Source organism: Prionailurus bengalensis, chromosome C2 (assembly GCF_016509475.1).
Source record: "Prionailurus bengalensis isolate Pbe53 chromosome C2, Fcat_Pben_1.1_paternal_pri, whole genome shotgun sequence".
Classification (NCBI taxonomy): Eukaryota; Metazoa; Chordata; class Mammalia; order Carnivora; family Felidae; genus Prionailurus; species Prionailurus bengalensis.
In genome coordinates this window covers 49,208,902-49,233,624 of record NC_057350.1, presented here as the reverse complement: position 1 = coordinate 49,233,624, position 24,723 = coordinate 49,208,902, and the positions used below count along the sequence as shown (strand labels likewise).

At 37.5% G+C, this 24,723-nt stretch overlaps 1 protein-coding gene and 1 long non-coding RNA gene across 3 annotated transcripts in view; both read left to right on the top strand.

The window, feature by feature from the left end:
- IMPG2 (interphotoreceptor matrix proteoglycan 2) overlaps positions 1–4,186 on the top strand; it is an 87,467-nt gene extending 83,281 nt beyond the window's left edge. The window contains exons 17-19 of one of the 2 annotated variants that reach the window (XM_043594035.1): positions 254–449; positions 949–1,028; positions 3,435–4,186. In XM_043594035.1, coding sequence (XP_043449970.1) covers positions 254–449; positions 949–1,028; positions 3,435–3,447 — 289 coding nt within the window. In that variant the 3' untranslated portion in view covers positions 3,448–4,186. Of the gene's footprint in view, positions 1–250; positions 450–948; positions 1,029–3,434 lie in introns of both variants that reach the window. The other variant, XM_043594034.1, reaches the window with a different exon arrangement.
- Positions 4,187–4,249: 63 nt separating this feature from the next.
- Positions 4,250–11,793, top strand: LOC122491374. The gene is made up of 2 exons (XR_006299342.1): positions 4,250–4,730; positions 8,994–11,793. It is a non-coding gene; the product is annotated as an uncharacterized LOC122491374 (long non-coding RNA).
- Positions 11,794–24,723: the final 12,930 nt, after the last annotated feature.

Here is a 24,723-nt window from a genome sequence, read left to right as displayed (position 1 = left end):
GGCAAATAAAGACAAATAGGACATGAAACAGTCATTCCATAGGGCACTTGCCATGTAGTTCAGGAAATGATACCACCTGATAAATAATATTTGAGATTGATCTGAATATTTTTCATAGTTACCTCCCCACATCTGTATCCAGCTCACCTCTTTTTCTTGCCCAATAGAAATCGTGCTTCAGGTAAATAGTCTTTGAAGTAGTTGAGCATCTGAAAAACCTCTTCAACCATACTTTTGTTTTTTGCTCCAGCAGGCAGCCTGACAGCCTCTCATCAATTGAAAATGCTGTGAAGTACCCTGCATATGAAAGCCATGTGGCTGGACCTGAGCAGTATGAGGGGCCCTATCCTCACAACCCCTTCTACAGCTCTGCAAGTGGAGAGATGATTGGTGGTCTGAGCAGGGAAGAAATCAGGCAAATGTATGAGAACAGTGAGCTTTCCAAAGAGGTAGGTAACTTTGCTTTTCTGTTGCTGCTGCTGCTGCTGCTGCTGCTGCTGCTGTGTGTGTGTGTGTATGTGTGTGTGTGTGTGTGTGTGTGTGTGTGTGTGTGTGTGTGTGTATGCATACACATGAAAGTACATGGACCTTAAGGAAGAGTGAAAAATATTTCCTGGTCAGTTTTTTTTTACCTCATGATATCTTCCAGTCGATGTGGTATGCAGGGGATATGCAATTCTGAGCTATACCTAATTTCCCCCTCCAGTGCTTTCTTTTTCCATTATTAGCAAATGCTCTCTCTTTCCTCCCTTCTTTCCTTAGGAATATATGTCTGAGTTATCCAGAGTGGTTCATGCAGTAACCAAACCCTCATTTCTCTGAAAAGGCCATTCTGTCCTATAGCTCTCCTCTGGGTAGCCCAGAAAGCCACACTTCCTTATAAAAAATGAGAACTCCTTCAAAAAAAGCTGCCGGGGTTTTTCTAATGGTGTTTTTTTCTTTTCTAAGGAAATTCAAGAAAGAATGAGAATTTTGGAACTGTATGCCAATGATCCTGAGTTTGTAGCTTTCGTGAGAGAACATCAAATGTAAGCATTTGTTACAGTCTCTTATGCAGGTTCTTAAGCTGTGCCTTAGAATAGTGCCACCAGTGTGGGTACATAACATAATTCCTGCCTCATGACATGGGTTCTGGTGATAACCAATGCTTATTAACTGATAAGTGAGGAGGGGAAGCCGCCAATACATGAAGGGACTTAAGATCATAATGATAACAAATGGTAGAGGAGATTTAAAACTATCTGTTCTGACCTAGAGATTCCTGGGCTATGTTGTATTTTCTCTCTTGTTACCACAGAGAACACCTGTGATTTAATGCTCTAAAATATTTTTCATGGACAGTTTCTATGAAAAGCACTTGAGCAGCCAAAAATCCTCACACATTTGAATGTTTCCTTCCATTGCTGTCTTGGTAGACAGTTTTCAGTATGCTTTGAAATACAGAAATCTCATTAAAGTATTTATCTCGCTTTTATCAAGTTAATCTTACATTTCCCTCTTTCACTTTCCATTTGTTTTTCTCAGCATGCATTTTGGGCAAATTCTGTAACTATTTTTCTCTGTTCCTCAGGATCCATAACCATACTTGGGTTACCAAAATAAACTATCGTGGGTCACCTAGGTGGCTCAGTCATTTAAGTGTCCGACTGGCTCAGGTCATGATCTCACAGTTCATGAGTTCGAGCCCCGCATTGGGCTCTTTGCTGACAGCTTAGAGTCTGGAGCCTGCTTCAGATTTTGTGTCTCCCTCTCTCTAAGTCCCTCCCATACTCATATTCTGTCTCTCTCCCCCACCCAAAAATAAAAAAACTATCTTATAGAGAGGCCATTGTGGGCATTAATTGACTATATGATGACTGAGATATAATTTGGCTTTGATATTTGTTCCTGCTGCCCTCATAAAGGTACTTCCTCATGGATGGGGTTCCACTGAGGCCAGATATCTTTGCCTGGCTTTTAGAAGAGAGAAACCACAGCAATTCGTGCATGCTTGCAGAAGAAATTGATAAAGCGTCATGATAACACACATGGCCTTAATGGGAGCCTCTGCCCCTTTGCTCTGAATCCCTTTGCTCTGATAAGCAGTCCTTCACTTATGGTTCCTCTCTGATAGGAAGGGATTAATTAGAACCTAAGGAAACTGAAGAAGATGGTTTTTAAATTCCAAGTACATGGTGGAGATTCCTTTAAAAATCTCTGAACATCTGACTTGGTCCCTGGGAGGTGCTGCCAACCTTATTGAATGTTGTTAGAGCAATATTACCAGGAAACTGCCTTTCTTTTTTTTTAAACTTGTTTTATTTTTTATTTTTTTAAATTTACATCCAAATTAGTTAGCATATAGTGCAACAATGATTTCAGGAGTAGATTCCTTAGTGCCCCTTACCCATTTACCCCATCCTCCTTCCCACAACCCCTCTTGTAACCCTCAGTTTGTTCTCCATAGTTATGAGTCTTTTCTGTTTTGTCCCCCTCCCTGTTTTTATATTATTTTTGTTTCCCTTCCCTTATGTTCATCTGTTTTGTCTCTTAAAGTCCTCTTATGAGTGAAGTCATATGGTTTTTGTCTTTCTCTGACTGGCTAATTTCACTTAGCATAATACCCTCCAGTTCCATCCACATAGTTGCAAAATAGCAAGATTTCATCCTTTTTGATTGCCGAGTAATACCCCATTGTATATATATACACCAGGAAACTGCCTTTTAAAAACCAGGACTCCCCTTCATCCCTACAACTCTGGCCAGCAGATTGCCTATGGCTCCATTTCAGTGGTATCCAGTAGAAAGAACATAACTGATGTTTTTGTCTTTCCTAAGACTCTTCATAAGCCTCTCAGAGCCACCTGCTTGAATGTGTTCTCTCAATTAAAAATGCATTTCATTTAGGCTAAGACATTTAAAGAAGGGATTCAGGAGACCTTAATTAGTGACACACAGATTAATTACATGCTTCAGTTTCTTGTAACTGCCTTTGAAACATACCAAAAAAAAAATTCCATGTGGCAAAGAATATTTAAATAAGAAGATCCAGTGAAACAAAAGAAAGTCCACATAAACACTATAACCTTAAGAGGGATGTTCATTGAGGAAAGATGGCATTGAAAAAATGTTAGGTATGTAAATTCATATATTTTCAATTTCACTTAGTCTCAGCATTTTCATCTACCAGTAGCCCAAGAAAATGTTCATAGACTTGATTTAGGATTCATAAAAACATTACATGGTCTTGGTAGAGTGGGGCTTTTTTTGGTGGGCGGAGGCGGTTTGTTTGTTTTTTAGCTCAGCAAAGCACAGGACAACTTTCTGCAAAGAAAGAAAATAGAAAATGTTGTTGGTCTTAGGAACCATATGTTGGTGATGTATTATAACAAAAGTGAATTTCAGAGCATTTCTTGCTTTTTCAATTAATTGTTCTTTGTTTTTTTTCATGGCAGGGAAGAGCTTTAATCAAAACTTTTATTATGAAACTGATCAGAAGCCTAGAGAAGATGGAGATCACTTGTTACCTATGTCATATAATTAACCTGGATTTTGACCTCTGTTGGAAGAAGAGTGAAAAAATTAAAAATTAAAAAATTAAATTTGGGGACAAAATTTTTTCTAGCTTAAAATTTCAGAATGTAGTAAGAGATGTGACCATTTTTATACCTACAAAGACCAAAAGCTGTATTTAAAGAAACTCAAAGCTGTATGGGTTCTGGGAAGTATTCTACAAGAAAAACTTGGGCATAGGAGTTGGGACTGAATTCATTATCTGTTCTGAATCTCGAAAGTGTGTCTTAACTGTGGCTCAGGTTTTCCTGGAAGAAGATAACAGGAGACCATTGCAAGAGAAGGCAGGCTTAGTAACAATATTTTGTAGCATGTTTGTTATTGTTAGGTGGAAGGAGAAGCTTTTGAAGTAGTTTTAATATAGTTTATAGTCAGACATTCATCTACATAAAAAATATTAAGTTTTTTTTGGCAATTACACTATTGTAGAAAAAGTAACCTTTTTGCTGTAGTATAGAGTTAGGCTTGTACTTCAATTTCCACCAGAATTTTGAATTTCCTGAGCATATGAATCAAGACCACATTATTGTTAAGTATGTCAATATCCTATTTTTTTTAGTTGTCAAGGGCATTACATATGTATAATTTTAAAAAAATGTTTATTTATTTATTTTGAGAGAGAGTATGAGCTGGGGGGGGGGCAGAAAGGGGTTGGGGGAGAGAATCCCAAGCAGGCTCCACACTGTCAGTGCAGAGCCCAGTGCAGGGCTCAATCTCATGAACAGTGAGTTCATGACCCGAGCCGAAATCAAGAGTCAGATGCTTAACCGACTGAGCCACCCAAGCGCCCCTCATATGTATAATGTTTAAAGGGTTCCCATTATCTACAGATTAATTTAACTATGTGGACAGGGAGGGAGTAAATGGGCATTGGGTCAAGGCCACAGCCCTGAGAATGTATTTGGCTGATCGATGGGTGGGCCGAGTCAAACTAATAGGCACCCTGACTCTTCTTTGGCTATCTCATGTTGTCCTAGGCAAGTTCTGGATCTTCTCTAGTTCCTGGTGTATTAATTTGGAAAGCAGCACTTAACTACCTCACATAGTATAGGTTAGTATAGGTGAGCTTCTTTGCATTGCTTTTCCTTTGTAGTAATAACTCGTGTCTAAATTAATTCCTGCTTACATGAAATGTGACAGGACTTTTATTGCAGTTAAAATTGTTTTTAAGTATATAGGTAGGAAATGTGCAGCCGAGAATCCTTTATCCAGCAAGTCTGTCATTTAGAATAGAAGGAGAGATAAAGGTCTTCCCAAACAAACAAAAACTGAAGGAATTTGTCACCACTAAACCAGCCTTACAAGAGATCCTAAGGGGGACCCTGTGAGACAAAGTCCCAGAGACATCACTATAAGCATAAAACATACAGACATCACAATGACTCTAAACCCGTATCTTTCTATAATAACACTGAATGTAAATGGATTAAATGCGCCAACCAAAAGACATAGGGTATCAGAATGGATAAAAAAACAAGACCCATCTATTTGCTGTCTACAAGAGACTCATTTTAGACCTGAGGACACCTTTAGATTGAGAGTGAGGGGATGGAGAACTATTTATCATGCGACTGGAAGCCAAAAGAAAGCTGGAGTAGCCATACTTATATCAGACAAACTAGACTTTAAATTAAAGGCTGTAACAAGAGATGAAGAAGGACATTATATAATAGTTACAGGGTCTATCCATCAGGAAGAGCTAACAATTATCAATGTCTATGCACCGAATACCGGAGCCCCCAAATATATAAAACAATTACTCATAAACATAAGCAACCTTATTGATAAGAATGTGGTAATTGCAGGGGACTTTAATACACCACTTACAGAAATGGATAGATCATCTAGACACACGGTCAATAAAGAAACAAGGGCCCTGAATGAGACATTGGATGAGATGGACTTGACAGATATATTTAGAACTCTGCATCCCAAAGCAACAGAATATACTTTCTTCTCGAGTGCACATGGAACATTCTCCAAGATAGATCATATACTGGGTCACAAAACAGCCCTTCATAAGTTTACAAGAATTGAAATTATACCATGCTTACTTTCAGACCACAATGCCATGAAGCTTGAAATCAACCACAGGAAAAAGTCTGGAAAACCTCCAAAAGCATGGAGGTTAAAGAACACCCTACTAACGAATGAGTGGGTCAACCAGGCAATTAGAGAAGAAATTAAAAAATATATGGAAACAAACGAAAATGAAAATACAACAATCCAAACGCTTTGGGATGCAGCAAAGGCAGTCCTGAGAGGAAAATACATTGCAATCCAGGCCTATCTCAAGAAACAAGAAAAATCCCAAATACAAAATCTAACAGCACACCTAAAGGAACTAGAAGCAGAACAGCAAAGGCAGCCTAAGCCCAGCAGAAGAAGAGAAATAATAAAGATCAGAGCAGAAATAAACAATATAGAAACTAAAAAAACTGTAGAGCAGATCAACGAAACCAAGAGTTGGTTTTTTGAAAAAATAAACAAAATTGACAAACCTCTAGCCAGGCTTCTCAAAAAGAAAAGGGAGATGACCCAAATAGATAAAATCATGAATGAAAATGGAATTATTACAACCAATCCCTCAGAGATACAAACAATTATCAGGGAATACTATGAAAACTTATATGCCAACAAATTGGACAACCTGGAAGAAATGGACAAATTCCTGAACACCCACACTCTTCCAAAACTCAATCAGGAGGAAATAGAAAGCTTGAACAGACCCATAACCAGCGAAGAAATTGAATCGGTTACCAAAAATCTCCCAACAAATAAGAGTCCAGGACCAGATGGCTTCCCAGGGGAGTTCTACCAGACGTTTAAAGCAGAGATAATACCTATCCTTCTCAAGCTATTCCAAGAAATAGAAAGGGAAGGAAAACTTCCAGACTCATTCTATGAAGCCAGTATTACTTTGATTCCTAAACCAGACAGAGACCCAGTAAAAAAAGAGAACTACAGGCCAATATCCCTGATGAATATGGATGCAAAAATTCTCAATAAGATACTAGCAATTCGAATTCAATGGCATATAAAAAGAATGATTCACCATGATCAAGTGGGATTCATTCCTGGGATGCAGGGCTGGTTCAACATTCGCAAATCAATCAACGTGATACATCACATTAACAAAAAAAGAGAGAAGAACCATATGATCCTGTCAATCGATGCAGAAAAGGCCTTCGACAAAATCCAGCACCCTTTCTTAATAAAAACCCTTGAGAAAGTCGGGATAGAAGGAACATACTTAAAGATCATAAAAGCCATTTATGAAAAGCCCACAGCTAACATCATCCTCAACGGGGAAAAACTGAAAGCTTTTTCCCTGAGATCAGGAACACGACAAGGATGCCCACTCTCACCACTGCTGTTTAACATAGTGCTGGAAGTTCTAGCATCAGCAATCAGACAACAAAAGGAAATCAAAGGCATCAAAATTGGCAAAGATGAAGTCAAGCTTTCGCTTTTTGCAGATGACATGATATTATACATGGAAAATCCGATAGACTCCACCAAAAGTCTGCTAGAACTGATACAGGAATTCAGCAAAGTTGCAGGATACAAAATCAATGTACAGAAATCAGTTGCATTCTTATACACTAACAATGAAGCAACAGAAAGACAAATAAAGAAACTGATCCCATTCACAATTGCACCAAGAAGCATAAAATACCTAGGAATAAATCTAACCAAAGATGTAAAAGATCTGTATGCTGAAAACTATAGAAAGCTTATGAAAGAAATTGAAGAAGATTTAAAGAAATGGAAAGACATTCCCTGCTCATGGATTGGAAAAATAAATATTGTCAAAGTGTCAATACTACCCAAAGCTATCTACACATTCAATGCAATCCCAATCAAAATTGCACCAGCATTCTTCTCGAAACTAGAACAAGCCATCCTAAAATTCATATGGAACCACAAAAGGCCCCGAATAGCCAAAGGAATTTTGAAGAAGAAGACCAAAGCAGGAGGCATCACAATCCCAGACTTTAGCCTCTACTACAAAGCTGTCATCATCAAGACAGCATGGTATTGGCACCAAAACAGACACATAGACCAATGGAATAGAATAGAAACCCCAGAACTAGACCCACAAACGTATGGCCAACTCATCTTTGACAAAGCAGGAAAGAACATCCAATGGAAAAAAGACAGCCTCTTTAACAAATGGTGCTGGGAGAACTGGACAGCAACATGCAGAAGGTTGAAACTAGACCACTTTCTCACACCATTCACAAAAATAAACTCAAAATGGATAAAGGACCTAAATGTGAGACAGGAAACCATCAAAACCTTAGAGGAGAAAGCAGGAAAAGACCTCTCTGACCTCAGCCGTAGCAATCTCTTACTCGACACATCCCCAAAGGCAAGGGAATTAAAAGCAAAAGTGAATTACTGGGACCTTATGAAGATAAAAAGCTTCTGCACAGCAAAGGAAACAACCAACAAAACTAAAAGGCATCCAACGGAATGGGAAAAGATATTCACAAATGACATATCGGACAAAGGGCTAGTATCCAAAATCTATAAAGAGCTCACCAAACTCCACACCCAAAAAACAAATAACCCAGTGAAGAAATGGGCAGAAAACATGAATAGACACTTCTCTCAAGAAGACATCTGGATGGCCAACAGGCACATGAAAAGATGTTCAGCGTCGCTCCTTATCAGGGAAATACAAATCAAAACCACACTCAGGTATCACCTCACGCCAGTCAGAGTGGCCAAAATGAACAAATCAGGAGACTATAGATGCTGGAGAGGATGTGGAGAAACGGGAACCCTCTTGCACTGTTGGTGGGAATGCAAATTGGTGCAGCCGCTCTGGAAAGCAGTGTGGAGGTTCCTCAGAAAATTAAAAATAGACCTACCCTATGACCCAGCAATAGCACTGCTAGGAATTTATCCAAGGGATACAGGAGCACTGATGCATAGGGCCACTTGTACCCCAATGTTCATAGCAGCACTCTCAACAATAGCCAAATTATGGAAAGAGCCTAAATGTCCATCAACTGATGAATGGATAAAGAAATTGTGGTTTATATACACAATGGAATATTACATGGCAATGAGAAAAAATGAAATATGGCCTTTTGTAGCAACGTGGATGGAACTGGAGAGTGTGATGCTAAGTGAAATAAGCCATACAGAGAAAGACAGATACCATATGGTCTCACTCTTATGTGGATCCTGAGAAACTTAACAGGAACCCATGGGGGAGGGGAAGGAAAAAAAAAAAAAAGAGGTTAGAATGGGAGAGAGCCAAAGCATAAGAGACTGTTAAAAACTAGAACAAACTGAGGGTTGATGGGGGGTGGGAGGGAGGAGAGGGTGGGTGATGGGTATTGAGGAGGGCACCTTTTGGGATGAGCACTGGGTGTTGTATGGAAACCAATTTGTCAATAAATTTCAGAAAAAAAAAAAGTATATAGGTAGGAAATGTCCACATCTTATATAAATTTTAACTGAAAATGGAAGTTTTCCTCTTTCTCTCTAGTATGTTTTTGAATGGGTAGCTTTGGAGGGGGCAAGGAGAGGGCCAAATAATCTTCACTATTAATATTAAATTGCATATACAAAGAGCTTATTATTGATAAAGCTATTTCATGTTAGATGTCTTCATATTTGCCAAAAGCAAACTTGACATTTCGATTTCTTTCTGACCAGATATAACTAACCAGGATAGATTGACTATACGATAAGATACTTGGTTCACTTATTTTTTTTCTTAACTTTATGATTGCCAATTGCACTCATTATGGGGCCACCCAAAACTAAAGCATGAGTGCATGCCCCAGTAAAGCCATTGAAAGCCTAGAAGATATCCAGGTAATTTACAAAGTATGTATGGTATGTGTTTGTATGAAGTTGGTTCCCTTATCTCAGCATTGTTTTTCATTCCCTACTCACTTAATGGATTTTCTACAAGTTCAGTATAGGTCCAAGTCACTGCTGGGACATTTCGTACTGGGCTCATTTGAAAGGTAATTGATAATGATCTTTAAAGCATTATAAATGGTAATAACATTTGCCATCACTAAATGCTTAATTTTATTTTTAAAAGGCTTCTGTTTAACTGTTTACGTTTTAAACTTGTTTTCCTAAACTTATATATGTTAAATGAAAAGAAGATTTGTTTTTATCCCACATTAACCCTAGAATGTAATCATTTGAATGTCTGCTTGCTGTCAGAGTCTACATGGGCTTAAAAGGAGTCTGGGGAGAGAGGTCACCATGTGGATCAGTTAGGAGAAGCACAAATTAAAAAAGCTAAAGAAGGATTGTTGTTTTCCGGAAGCCAAGCAGTGACGAGGGAATTTGAGAATTCTGACACATCTCTGTCTCTGATTCCCTTTTATATGACCTTTTTAGTCAAGAGCAAATCATTTAACTCTACATGAATGTCTGTTTCAAACCTATTAAATGGAAGAATAAGGGAACTCCCACAGTCTCAGGGAGAAACTTGGAGGCCTCAGTGCAGGAATGAGACTTATGCCCTACTTTTGCTATAGCTGAACTGTAGTAGGAAAGACTGCAGAATGCAGTTTCCACGGCGAACATCCATAGTGCCAGAGAGGCTCTCTCACTCTCAAAGGGCAAAGTACACCAAAAGAGCTTCTTTTTAGAAGAGTGTTCCCTAAAACAATTTAATGGCATATAGTCATTTAAGAGGATGAGGGCTAAACTCTTCTTTAGGTTGTGTGATTGAGGAATGAAATTTTCTGATTATTAGAACACTCCCAATAACCTAGCAATATATTTAATAAAAATGCCATCTTATTTGATGGCATTAAAATGCAGTTAGTGCTAAAAGTGCATGGTAAATAACTCAAACTTTTTTTTTGATTCATAAAGTGCTTTGGAGTCTTATACATATAGCTGTGAGTGTACCTACATAATTTCTATTTTCATGGGTCTGGATGATGGGGAATTTATTTGGTAAATAAGACTTCATTTCTACCATGGCAGTATTTTAAGGGTGTTTGTTCACATTTATGTGCCCTACAGTCTCATTTACTTTACATAATAAAGCAAGTGCAGGTTTTACCTGATTTTATTCCCACTTTGTTTTTTCTTCTCCAGCATCTAGTTATTATGAGTTGGCTGCTCCCCTCCTCCTTCCCCTTTGGTGCCCACATAGTGAATTATAATGACTTGACTTAATATTACTTCTGACAAAAAGATGGAAACTGAGCAAATATTCTCTGTAGGCTTTAAAAATATGTTGGCTCAAATAATACCTGATTTAGTTATTCATTTGTGTGCTTGTTTTATGTTTGCCTCTGTTTCATGATTTTTAGGCAGCTAGGATCTTTGTATCATTTACATGTTTTCAGTAATGGATACTCTGATATCTGTCAATCTGTGGATTGAATTTTTATTCTGAAATGGGAAGAAAAGGCAACATATTTATTCCATAAGGAGATAGCTGATTTAGGAGAATAACTTATTTTTATGACATTGAGATGTTTTAACCAAGAGAAATATGGGTCAATTTTTTCCCCTAAAATATTTATAACAATTCCTTGTAGGAATGGGTGGGACCAGTCTTCCTCATCTACCATCCAGCTGTGATGAGTAATGGAGCCTAGCTCATTCTATTCCCTAGTGTGTAATAAATGCAGAAAAACAGTGTGAAGGGTACAGTCCTTAAATCAATTGCATTGTGTTCCACAAAAGATCCTGGCTGGAGGTGGCAAGGTGGGAGAGTACCAGAAAGTAATTGGTGATGTAAAGAATCTGCCTGGAAATGTTTTTGACTAATGGCATTTTATAAAACCTTCTACCACTATGAGTTAATAAGACACAGGTTAAACCACTCTCTTCAGGATAGTAAAACGCAGATTAAAACACTCTTCTCCACTATGCAATTTACAGCTATAGCCTAGATTAAATGGTCCCTCATGCTGGCTTTTCTTTTTCTCACATGTAATTATTTTTTTAGAGATTATGGATACTAGTAGGAAAAAGTAAACATCATATTAGAGAACAGATGCATAATTATTTATGTGTCAGGATTATGTCATGATTCTGAAGCAATCGTGTATGCCATAATATATATTCAGTATGGAGTATGCATAATGTGAGATTCTTCTTTTTCATCTTGTTTATGACATTTTACTTAAAGTATAGATCAACTAAGTTCATGTTATTGTACTTTTTTCTTGAAATGTGCTGGTCTTAATATTAACTAATTAGAAATAAAAGTTTAAAAATCTTTACATAAAAAGATCTTTCTTTTCTCATGTATATAATTGTGCTATTTTTATTATTAATAAACTTCTCTTTTAAGAATCTCCCCACATATTTTTTTGTCAATTAAGAGAAAGCACTGTAGATTATAGCAACAGTTGTGTTATGATTACCAGAGATACACACATGAGCATGAGGTGGAAATAAAAATCATCTTTTGATTAATCTTTGTGTAATGAGGATGTAGGTGAACTGAAGACAAATTTAGAGCCCAATTTTTGCCTTAAATTTTGTTAATAGTTAATGATGCTGAGTCATTATTTCGCCTCTCTTGAACTTTATTCTTTTAAGCTCTTAGAAACTTTCATTTTTTCCTCATTTGCTTAAGGCAGGGATGGAAAGAAAACTGATGGAGTTGATTTAAAAAAGATTGGTGAGGATGGTAGCTAGTACCAAATGTCCTGTAACTAGAGAAGGAATCGGTCACCTGTCTAAAGAGAACAGATAAGACCTAAATATGGTAACAACAGTCTAAACCAATTTTGCATGGGAAGGGCAGGAGGAAAATCACGTACCAGCAACCTAAGCATCATCATCAGAAACCTCAATTTTCAATTTCTTTCCTTCCTACATTTGCATCTTGGCTTTATGGCAACAGGGCATGAGGAAATCCTAAATCATTCTTAGACAGGGGAAGATAGTCTTAATTTGATTCCAAAGACAACATTATAAAAACACAAACAGAAATATGTCCAATAAAAATACCAGTTAACTAATTAATTAGTAACCTCGTTTTAGTTACTAATTAGAAGAAAGAGTAATAACCCTATTATTTTTATTTTTAAAATTTTTATTGTCTTTTTAGTGTTTATTTTTTGAGAGAGAGACAGAATGTGAGCAGAGGAGGGGCAGAGAGAGAGGGAGACACAGAATCTGAAGCAGACTCCAGGCTCTGAGCTGTTAGCACAGAGCCCGATGCAGGGCTCGAACTCACAAACCTTGAGACCTAAGCCCAAGTTGGACACTTAACCAACTGAGCCACCCAGGTGCCCCAGTAGCCCTATTTTTAATAAGTCTGGTCAGGATAAGCCCTAGTCACTGTTAGTGCTTGCCCTCATACGATAATCTGCTTTCTAGGTCCTTCTGAATATATGTCCCATCTGAGCTAGTTCTTGATGGGCTGTGTTCCATGAACTAAACTTTAAATTATCTTCTCAGCAATGCACATGCACACACACACACACACACACACACACACACACATTTTGTGTCCTACCCCCCTTTTTAGTATAAATGAATTTCTACTCATATAATAATTAATAGCTGTTAAGGAATCATGATTTTCTGAGTAACACCAACATGGTATGTGGGATTTTTGGGTATAAATCATTTTTCCAAATGAATAACTCCCATTGTCAATATTTCACACACTGTGGCAGGTTTGGGGAAGAATACACACATTTTCAGCAGAGGGCCTTTGAAGAAGCTTCAGAAAACTGACAAAAACTCCTTTCATGCCTTTTTCTATCATGTACATGCTTCATTTCATTATTTACCAATGCTGTTTTGTAATTTTTTATTTGTGTCACTGATTTTCCACTAAACTGAGTTCTTTGATGTTAAAGTCATGTCTTGCTCTTTGTTATTTATTCATGAAACCAAAGAGTGATTTGTCTACTGCAGAGTTTGTCTACAATGATTATTAATTCAATTGGCTTGAAATAATGGGTTATATGTAGATATCTATTTCATGACTAGCAAGCAAATGATTAACTTGTATTTTTGGAACAAATTAGTTGGACCTATGTGTGGTTTACAAACTGTTTTGAAAGAAATGGTTTATAGAGATTTCAAAATAACCATAAAGGTTTCAAGAGATCAGATTTGAACATTTATATCTATCTTATTCTCATTGAGTAATTCACAGATCATAAAGTAGTAAGCGTTTTACAAAAACTTATCAATATATGGATTGTTACATCCAGATGTAGTAGCCTGAGTTTCTCAACCACAGACTCGAGGAGGAAGCTGGGATGAAGAGAAAGAGTGTGAGGAATGTGCCAGGAGAGTAGAAACACGCTTCCAGTGTATGGCTGGTGGAGGTGCCAAGATCGGAGAGCTTGTAGAGACAGGTAGGTTTGTAGGAACAAAAATTTGACTCTACTTTCTGTTGGTAGATTTGGGAGCATAATACATATAGAAGGTACTGTTTAATCTTAAAATACAAGTTTTTTTTTATAATGCTTTTATTTGTTTATTGTGTAGGGAAGATTGAAATAAAAAGAGCAAGATGTGACTCAGTTCTTCCCTTTCTTAAAAAAACAAACAACAGGAAAACGCTACCAGAGAGAGGGACACATAGTTGGTTAAACCTATTTTATTCATGTTCTTGTAATGGTATCTTTTGAAAATTAGTGATGATGTGCCTTCACTATTGGTCATGTTTGTCTTGCGCATAACAGCAACTGATTTTCGTATTTCCTCTAAGGTTCCTAGTGTTTACCATGAGGGGAAAATTGGTAACTAAACCTAGCAGACTGGCTGGTGTCTCTGTTCTCTGAAGGAAAAGCCCTGAAGAGAGAAGGCTTCATGCCAGGTTCCTCGAGAACATATTTCCCATATATGATATGACTTCTTGGAGGCATCTGTTTGGTTCCATGCTCCTAAGGGGTGGGTATTAGTTTTGCTCAGTGTCAGATAATTGCCATATACTCAACAAAGATGATATTGCTGCTTATATGATACCATCAAAGGTTTGTATGATACAAAGCAAATGGTAAAAATTTTATTTCCTATAATGAATGAGCAAAACCCATTTTTGATTCAGGTTTTAAACTGCTATTGCTCTGAAGTTAGAGAAAAAAATATATTAGAATTATTTTAAAGTTTGAGGAAAAATTAAATTGTAATGATTTGAAAACAGGTATAGATTTAATTTCTAATTGAATTTTACTGATAAGTAGCTATGATGCCTTTTTCCCTGCCTTTTTACAACATTTTACCATGGGTCCCACTTTTACATTTAAAAATTTTTATACAGAAAGCTTTTATGAAATTTCCTCAAAGAATCTGCTTTCTGCTCTCTTAGTTCTTATTTACTATAAATGAGAGAAGGCTGATTTGAATTAAAGAAAAAATTGTTCTGTATCTTTTCTCTTTAAATATTATTTGGATTAGGAAGGCCACAGATAAAATAAGCATCTAGATCACATTCTACCATTCAGTGACAATTTCATTTTAGATGAATAATCAATCAATAATTCATGTTGCAGTCTCTGCTGGGAAAATGGATTCGATGGCCTGTTTCCAAGGTGAGAATACTCTTCAAAGTATCTACATAAGGAGACTGTTGGGTTGGAATTGCACCTTGAAGATACTGCCTGTTTCTTTTAAAAATGTAAATGTAAAGATAACTTATTTCTAGAGATATGTATTTTCCTTATGAAGTGCTCTCCGTGACAGTACTCTCTTTCTCATAATAGAAAGCTCTAAAACACATGTTGAGGATTGGAAATACCTTCTGTTCAATAGTGTCAGCCAGGGGAAAAATTTCCATTGCTTCACTTCTTCTTATTTTACTTTCAGATTTGCCAGTGATGTTTCAAAATCAGCATTTAACTTGGAATTGCAAGGCTGCAAGCTTAAATGGACTTTCCATTAATGAACAGGTTTAGACATTATTCTGTCTTGAGGGTAGTCTTAAGTTAATTTCAACTTAAATATATAAAATTGGTATTTTAGAAAGATCTATAAAATCAGGTGATTCTTCTCAGTTTTTCTAAACCAAGATGGAAAGAATAGGAATCTGGTAATGTTAGTGAGTATGTTGTAAACACACTGGCTTTGCCAGAATTTCTTCAGGGCCCAGGTGGGAGCCACATTGATTGATGGCATTTAATCATTTCTTCTTGACCCTGGCCTGTGATACACTGTGCTGCCCTTCATCTACCTACACAGTTACATCAGGACCTCACAGTGACCATCACTTGGGATGGTTAAGCAATGTAGCAGGGGAGGGCCAGATCCCTGCCCTTTGTCCCAGAACTTACTGGGGAAAGATGAGATTTACATGGCAACATGCAGAGATAAATATGTTAATTTAAAATTCAGTTACTCCAGAGTTTCTATCTAATTGTTTTAAAAACTTTTTGTCACTAATATTGTTTAATTTAGAACAGAGGATTGGGTTAAATTATTACCTAAAATGTTTACTGTTGAAGCCATCTTTTATTGCCAAGTTACATGAACTGAAACATAATGTTCTTAACCTCTCAACTTTTATACTGATTTAAGTATAAGTGGGATTTAATATTCCCATTTCCATGTTATAAATAAAACTATTCCTCAGAAGCAGAAATAGGAAGTAAAATACCTTAATAACTTTCCCATTTGAAGTTTTTTTTTTATTATCATCTAGGAAACTGGAAAATGCAGTAATTATAGCCAACAGAGATGTTCATGAGACTTGATTTTTCCAGTATTGAATCTACTTGCCAAAACCTACACCATGTTGCAATTTTAGTATATGTGCTGCCGAAGCGAGCACGAAAACCTACACCATGTTGTACAGACCTCACAAGCCACCCATATCTGAAAACCTAACTCCCATCTCAGCCACCAGTGAGGAGGGAGGTACTTTTGTGTTGATGGGTACATACATGTAATGTCTCTCCCTCTCCTCTCCTCTTAATGTGATTTCTTGTCCTTCTGCATGTTTTGAGACGCTGGTGGCTTCCAGCTCTGGCTTCCTCTTCTACCCTGGCCATGTGTACTCATGGTTGCTATGTGAGCTCAGTGTCTGTGCTCCAAGGTCATCACCTTCACAGAGAACTTGTGTCCAAGGCTGTGATACACAGTGCCGAGTGGATGGTAGAGCAGGTTGGGGTGGGTGTCTGAAAACAGAGGCTGAAAGTACAATCTGTTGTTAAAGTTGCTAGTAGAGGTGTGTGGCAGTAAATAATATGACATCTCTCCTCCTAGCCTCAAAACTAGTCACTCTTGCTAAGATGAACACTAAATTAAATCAGCTGGTCTATGTGTAAATATTGTCATCAAATTTACATTCCCAAAGGAATGCTTTTTTTTTTTTTTTTTTTTTTTTTAATAAAGACACTCTTGTTTTCTTTCATATGCCTCTCTTTGGTCTCCTAGTAGTTTGGGTGTCCTATGTGATTCTAAAATTATTGAAGAAAGATGACAACAGGCAACTCTAATTTACCCATGGTAAAATTTTATATCTTTTCTTTTTTTTCAGTTTATTTATTTTGAGTGGGAGAGCACACATGAGTAGGGGAGGGGCAGAGAGAGAGGGAGGGAGAGAGAGAATCCAAAGCAGGTTCTGCACTCTCAGCACAGAGCCTGAGGTGGGGCCTAAAGCCATAAACTGTGAGATCATGACCTGAATGGAAATCAATAGTTGGATGTTTAACTGACCGAAACACTTAGGTGCCCCAAATTTTGTATCTTTCTAACAGATAAGCAGGTTCCCTTATGCTCATATAATCTAGGTTTGGAGCATGCAAAATAACTTCCATATTTAGCTAATCAAAACATGAATGTAAATTTGGGTGAATATGCTTCATGAAGACACAGGATTATCCAGTGTCTTATCTTGGGATGTTCTTCTAAGTCTCTAAACACCAGAGAGTTTTAGAATGATGCAGAGTGGAAAAGAAACACTGGAATAACTCATAAACACTAGCTACATAAGGAACAAAAAGAGAAGAAGGAAAAGGGGGCTATGACAAACACATACTTTAAAAACTTCTGACGAGTAATTGACCTAGGCTTCCCCAAAGGAGTTAGCATCACAGTTTATTGCTGGATTCTGATAACCAGGGGTTGGGGACTTGGGCAAGGAGAAGCTGGAAGTGATCAGGGATGTGGTTTTTTGTCATCCATGCCGGTGAGAATCTGAGACACAAGTGGTGGTGATGGTGATGAGGAGGAGGTGGGCAGAGGGTTCAGAAAGGCTAATAACTGAGGCATAGATAGATAATGGTTTTGAAATCAGGACAGGCTGAGGTTAGCATCAAGACAGGCAAGCCAAAGGCAGTTATTTCTGAAGTCAAGTCAATGAGAGCCAGAAGCTGCTACAAAATTCAGAAGTTCAACACAGGAGCTCTGAGGTCCAAGTCAGGGTCCAGGATGGAAGAGTCCATAGCAGATGAAAGGAAAAGACATCAGTGAACAAAGGAACAGTCTAGCAAGTATGCCTTCAATGTGAAGAAATTTCCTGTCCCTACTTCTAGGTTTCAATGGCTCCTGAGAGACCAGGATTTCTCCTCTGGTGCTGCCTGAGCTCTGCACTAGAAGCAGGCATTGGAAGAGCCTGACTGAGGCTGGGAGGTGAGAGCAAGGAGCAGTAGTGTGAAAATAACAATGAAAATCAGGGGCACCTGATTTCCCAGGGATAGTCCTATGGTGCTGGCTACTCACTGAGTTACTTGGCTGTTCTGTATTCTTAATTCTCAAATTTACAGAAGGCCATATTGACTTAGTCGAAGGGTTCTTCTGTTTGTAAATTAGTTTAAATGAAATCCTACCAAATGCAACCATTGAAATGCAGTGGAAAACATTCCCTATAGCACAGAATTCTGACTTAAAAGTAATAACCTCTGGGCATAGAATTGAAAAGTGAACCTAAATCAACATCTAATTGATGGCACAAAATGCAAGCTGCCAATGCATCTTGTTGCTCTTTTTAAAAACATTGATACATTTTATGTTGACAGGCATTATACTTCTGTTGGTATTTAGTTGGTATTTACTTGTTTTACAGACTTATTCCTGGTTTTACTCTTAAATGCCTGTTGTTGGCTGTTACAGTTGAATGCCTGTCTCAAAAAAGCAATGCTGTTGCTTATTTTCAGTTCTCATTTGGAAATGAGACATCTCTACTCCCTACTGATTGTGAATACCTTATATTTATATTTATTTATATTTATATTTATATTATTTATATTTATTTATTAAAAATTTTTAATGTTTGTTTATTTTTGAGAGAGAGTGTGAGCAGGGAGGGGCAGAGAGAGAGGAAGACACAGAATGTGAAGCAGGCTCCAGGCTACTGTGCTGACAGCTCAGAGCCCGACATAGGGCTGGAACCCACAAGTGTGAGATCATGACCAGAGCCGAAATCAGACACTTAAACAGATGCTTAACTGACTGAGCCACCCAGGCACCCCAAATATTTTTATTTATTTTTGAGAGAGAGAATGCGCAAGAGTGCAAGTGGGGGAGGAACAGAGCAAGGGGGACACAGGATCTTAAGTGGGCTCTGTGTTGACAGCAGAGGGCCCCATGTGGGGCTTGAACCCACAAACCATGAGATCGTGATCTGAGCCGGAGTTGGTTGCGTGTCCAGCTCTTGATTTTGGCTCAGGTCATGATCTCAGGGCTGTGAGATTGAGTTTCCCCCAGTCCCCCTCCATGCTGAGTGTGGAGCCTGCTTGAGATTCTCTCTGTCTCTCCTTCTGCCCCTCTCTGCCACTCGTGCTTTCTCTCTCTCTCTCAAATAAAAAAAAAGTTACCATTTACTGAGTGTATTTTTTGGCTAAGTGCTTTATATATAGTATTTCTTTGCATCATTTTTGTATCTACCTTCGGCAATGTTTCCAATCTGTTAATAATAATGTTAAATTAGCCAGTCTTAGAGCTATTCAAGATTGTGGGACTTCAGAAGCAGCCATTAACACAAACAGTTTAACGACTGGAAAAAAGGTTGGAGGCTTTCTGAGTTGCCCCCTTTTAGGGACATCACCCAATTAATGACGCGACATTAATGTTGAACCCAAAGGAAGGGCTGAGAAAGTGTATTTTTCCTTCTTTAAGATGGTTTTTAAAAACATAGAGAAATAAATCTTCATTTTAGGGGAATTTTGAAAAAAAAAAGGAAAAGTGTAAAGAAAATAAATCATCTATGATCTACCTCCCGATATAGATATTATTTTGATGTCTTTTCTGCTAGTCTTTTTTCCTACTGTACTTCCCTCTCCTCTTTTAACCTAATATTGTACAAAGAGCATTTTCATTAAAAATTCTTTAATCACATCAAAAACATTCTACCATGTAGATCGGGGTAGCAAGTTGGTGTGTGGGTCAAGTCTGGCCCATGGAAGTATTTTATTTGGCTTTTGCATTATTAACAAATATTTGGATTTGTTGGCAAAATATTTAAAATCAGGAGATTTCACATCAGCCAGACCACTTAATTTGTCTGTGTGATCTATCTGGCCACTTTGAGCACATGCTTTGAGAGTTCTGGGATGGCTCTACCAAAACTTGCATTAGCCATTCGCATATTGTGATTTATTTTAGATTATTTCTGATTTTGAAAGTTGCCAGGATGACTAATGTGAGGAATACCATTGTATTTTCTGAATTTCTGAATATTGCCTTCAGAAAGATTTGTAGATTTATTTATCTAATTGAGCTTTCAAGTTTTTTCTTATCATACTTTCTTGGCGATCAAGTCATAGAACTTTCTTTCCATTTGGCCAATCTGCTTATAGTATCTGCAAAGCAGGTTCTTGGACTGACTGCATGGGTGTTAACCAGACTGGGCCTCCTGCTGGCCTGGCATGGAGGGGCTGTCGGCGGCCAGCATGAGAGCATGTCCAGGCTTGACTTTCCACTCACTTCGTTTGCTAAGACCTTGGCTCAACTGAATTTGGCCAGGATATTTAGTTTATTATTTTAAAAATCAAAGGTGAGTTAGTACAAGTTAATTTTATGATATTTAGTCACTTTTTACTTGAGTATAAGATCACTGTTAAAAAGTGAATTTTTACTACCATTATTTAACATTATTCTTAATTTTTTATTCTGAGTTATAAACTTTTGGGTGTTGTTTCAATGTATCACTATAATGTTTAGAAAAATACTTATTTGATAAAAGTCTCTACCGAACTAATATTTATAAACCCTCTATACAAAATGAGAAACTAGTAGTAATTATATAAAAATACCAATATAGAATGATGAATAATGTTCACGTGACCTTGATACTTTTTATTTACTTATTTTTTAGAGAGAGAGTGCGTGCATGTGTGAGCAAGTCGGGGAGGGGCAGAGAGAGAAGGAGAAAGAGAATCCCATGCAGGTTCCATGCTGTCAGCGCAGAGTCTGATGCAGGGCTCTATCTCATAAACCATGAGATCATGACCTGAGTCAAAAGTAAGAGTTGGATGCTTAACTGACTGAACCACCCCTGATGCCCTGACCTTGATACTTCTTTTAAAGAAGAAATTCCATGTATATTTTTCCCCTTCATCTTCATTACTCTAGATTTCATCTTGATTCATCTTCTTTTTGAAATATTTCCAACTTATTGTTTCAAGAGGATATTTTTAAAAACAGTTTTTAAATACTTGCTACACATTCAGAACCTTGTTGTGGGAAAGTGAAAGATGTGTGAAGCACAATCCTTCCTTTTAAAGAATTTGTAATCTAGTTGGGAAGACAGGACACAAACACAGTGAATGTAATCAAATACTAGTTTGGATGGAGCAGGTTATTTCTGGTGCTCAGGAGAGTCAGAGGAAGAGGCTTAGCCAGGAAGGTTAGCCCTAGATTGAACTTGGGTTCTACCAGACATTATAGGTGATTGGGGTGAGAGTAGCTGTTTGTGGCATGGCAAGAAGGACACTGGCCTACCTGGTCAGAGCGTTCAGGTTGGGAAGCAGTGGAAGATGCATTTAGAAGGGAAAGAGGTACAGTGGTTGTAAGATACAGAGCAGCAGACAGAGCATTGTAAACCTATTCTGACAGACAGTAGGAAGCCGTTGGTGGTAAGAAACATGCTGGTGGCAAAGCCTTGGGGGATTTTGTTTTTCTTTCCTGGAACTGTAGGATACAGGTATATTATTGTGCTTCACTTTATTGGGGCTTGCAGATAATGTGTGTTTTGCTGATCGAAGGATGGTGATGACCCTGCATGGATCAAGGCTATTGGTGCCATTTTCCAACAGCATTTGCTCATTTCATGTCTCTCTGTCACATTTTGGTAATTCCCACAATATTTCAAACGTTTTCATTATTGTTATAGTGTTGTGGTGGTCTGTGATAAGTGATCTTTGATATTACTCTTGTAATTGTTTTGGGGCATCATGAACCCTGCCCAAATAACATGGCAAACTTAATGGACAAATTTTGTGTGTTCTGACTGCTCTACCAACCAGCAGTTGTCCTATCTCTCCCTCCCTTTAAGCCTCCCTATTCCCTGAGACACAGTATTGAAACTAGGCCTATTAATAACCCTGCAAAGGCCTCTAAATGTCAAGTGAAAGGAAGAGTCAATCGATATGGCAGACTTTATTGTTGTCTTATTTGAAGAAATTGCCACAGCCACCCCAGCCTTCAGCAGCCACCACCGTGATCAGTCAGCAGCCATCAACATCAAGGCAAGACCTTCCACCAGCAAAAAGATTACAGCTCTCTGAAATCTCAGATAATGGTCAGCATTTTTTTAAGCAATAACGTATTTTTAAATTAAGGTATGTACTTTTTTTTAAGACAGTACTATTGCACACTTAATAAACTACAGTATAGCGTAAATGTAAATTTTATATGCACTGGGAAATTCACTTGATTCTTTTTTGTGATATTTGCTTTATTGTGGTGGTCTGGAACTGAACCTACAACATCTCCAAGGTATGCCTGTATAATATTAGAGTATGAAAAGAAGGTAAGAAGGCCAGTTCAATGGGTGTTCTTATAGTTTAAGCCTCAGGGTAGGAATGTGGAAAATTTTATAAAAATGAATGCATTGAAGAAATTTTACATGGGAAAAGAGTTGATGGGATTTAAAGACTGGCTAGATATCGAGTAGAGGAAAAAATAAAAACATCAGATAACTCTAAAATTTCAAGTTCTAGGCACCAGGAGCTTTATGGAGTTTTAAAATAGAAACAGGAAGAGAATAAACTGAGGGCTGATGGGGGGTGGGAGGGAGGTGGGAGGGGGGTGGGTGATGGGTATTGAAGAGGGCATCTTTTGGGATGAGCACTGGGTGTTGTATGGAAATCTATTTGACAATAAATTTTATATATTAAAAAAAAATTAGAAAGTGTAAATTATCAAGTAGTGCCACAAATTAAACACTTCTTTGGAAGACACATCAAATATGCCTTGTTATTCACCGTTAAATTAATAAAAAGACACTATTCTTAAAAAATAAAATAAAAAATAAAATAAAATAGAAACAGGGATACTTAGATTGGGTATTACTTTACGGCTAAAAGGGTTATATGTCCAGCTATAGAAATGATTTCTACTTCTCCTTTGGGCCCCTCTTCTCTTGAGGTTTTGTTTTGTTGATATTAGAGTGCTAGATGGTGAGTTTGAGGGTGAGGAATAGTGGGTTAACAGTTTACTTTTGATGGATGCAGGATTTTCTTCCAAGATTAATGAACTATTTGTGTTCCAGCGTAATTAGCTAATTGGTATAATGTTACCAAGACAAAGATCATGAGTTTTGTTTCCTTTTGTTCCCATGTGGACTAATTAGTTTTGCTCTGCTCTTTGGCAACATACTTTGCCCCTCATTATAAACAAATCAGTTTACAAATTCATGCTTTTAACATCTGGGAGATTAGGAGTTTGGGAGAATAAATCAATACAAATCAGTTTCCACTTCCAAAACATGTATATGCATAATCATGCACCCATGAGTGCACACATATTCACATATGTGTATACACATACTCCAGATAAACATATACACACACATCCAGATCCATGCCGTACTTACAGTGGGTTAGTGTATGTTTTTAGAGCCTTGGCCATATATTCCTTTACTAACTTATTTACTCTTCAACAATAGATGTCAAAGAAAGAATAAGAAATGAATGAAAATTAATAGATTAGTGCATCTTAATGTTTAAAGGGTTGTGTTGGGTTGTAGAACATGAGATAGAGATGCAAACATTACTCTGGGTCATTTTACCTTAAACACTGTAACGTGTAATTGTGTGTACTTAAGAGAAATAAAACTACTCATTTTGAACTCCTTGGCAAGAAAATTAACAAGATGAATTCTTTTAATAAGCACATTGGAATCCATTTTCAAGACTATTTCTAGGTTATTAGATGAGAATGAAAGGAGCATCAAGTTTCTCTGTTACTTTCAACAGTTGTAAAAGGCAGAAAAGAAAGATTTCTTCATGTTTGTGGATGAGATGAGCTCTTGATTGGTTTAAGTGCAAAAGCATCAAGTTCTAGCATATAAAAAAGCATCATCAAATAGCAATGGTAGTCAAGTTTCCCTGGAAGGCAACAATGACTTTGCAGCACGTTGCCACACAGTATTCTGTCTGCAGCCTTGACCTTATGTGATACATCCCAACATCCCTCTTTGTAGGGGTTTGAGTTCCAAAGAGATGGCATGAAAAAGAGTGAGTTGAGGCATTTAGCACCAAGTGGAGCCAAAGAGTGAAGTGATACTTTAAGAGCAAGAAAGATACCAAATTGGTTAAGAGAAGGTTAGTCATAGAGTGCAAATGGTGAGGGAGGGGTTGGAAGCTGGACCAAAGTGAGACAGTGTGGAGCAAGAGCAAGATGAGGAATAAAACACGGCAATTCCAGAGTAGGATTGCCTATGACTTGCTTTTATTTATTAGCTGCTTGCTGAATGTTGCATGGGTAGTTTGGTTGGATTTAAAGAATGGGGTAGATAACACAAGACCGAGAAAATTATAATGAAATAGCTTTACCTTGATTTGATTTCATGCTTTCTGGTCTCCTGTGTTAAAAACAAGAAAATAGTAGATGTAGCAAAAAACAGAATGATGTATTTTGATTTGTGTTAAACATTCTCAGCCAGATCTGGGAGAAGATAGTTAAGACAGCTGTTGAGAAGCTGTTTCATTATAAATCAGTAGAGCTAATTCCTGTTGCTGAATGTAGAGAGGCATTTTGGATAACTTAGTTGGCAAGGGTGTTCTCACAGTCTAGACAAGGATGTCCTTA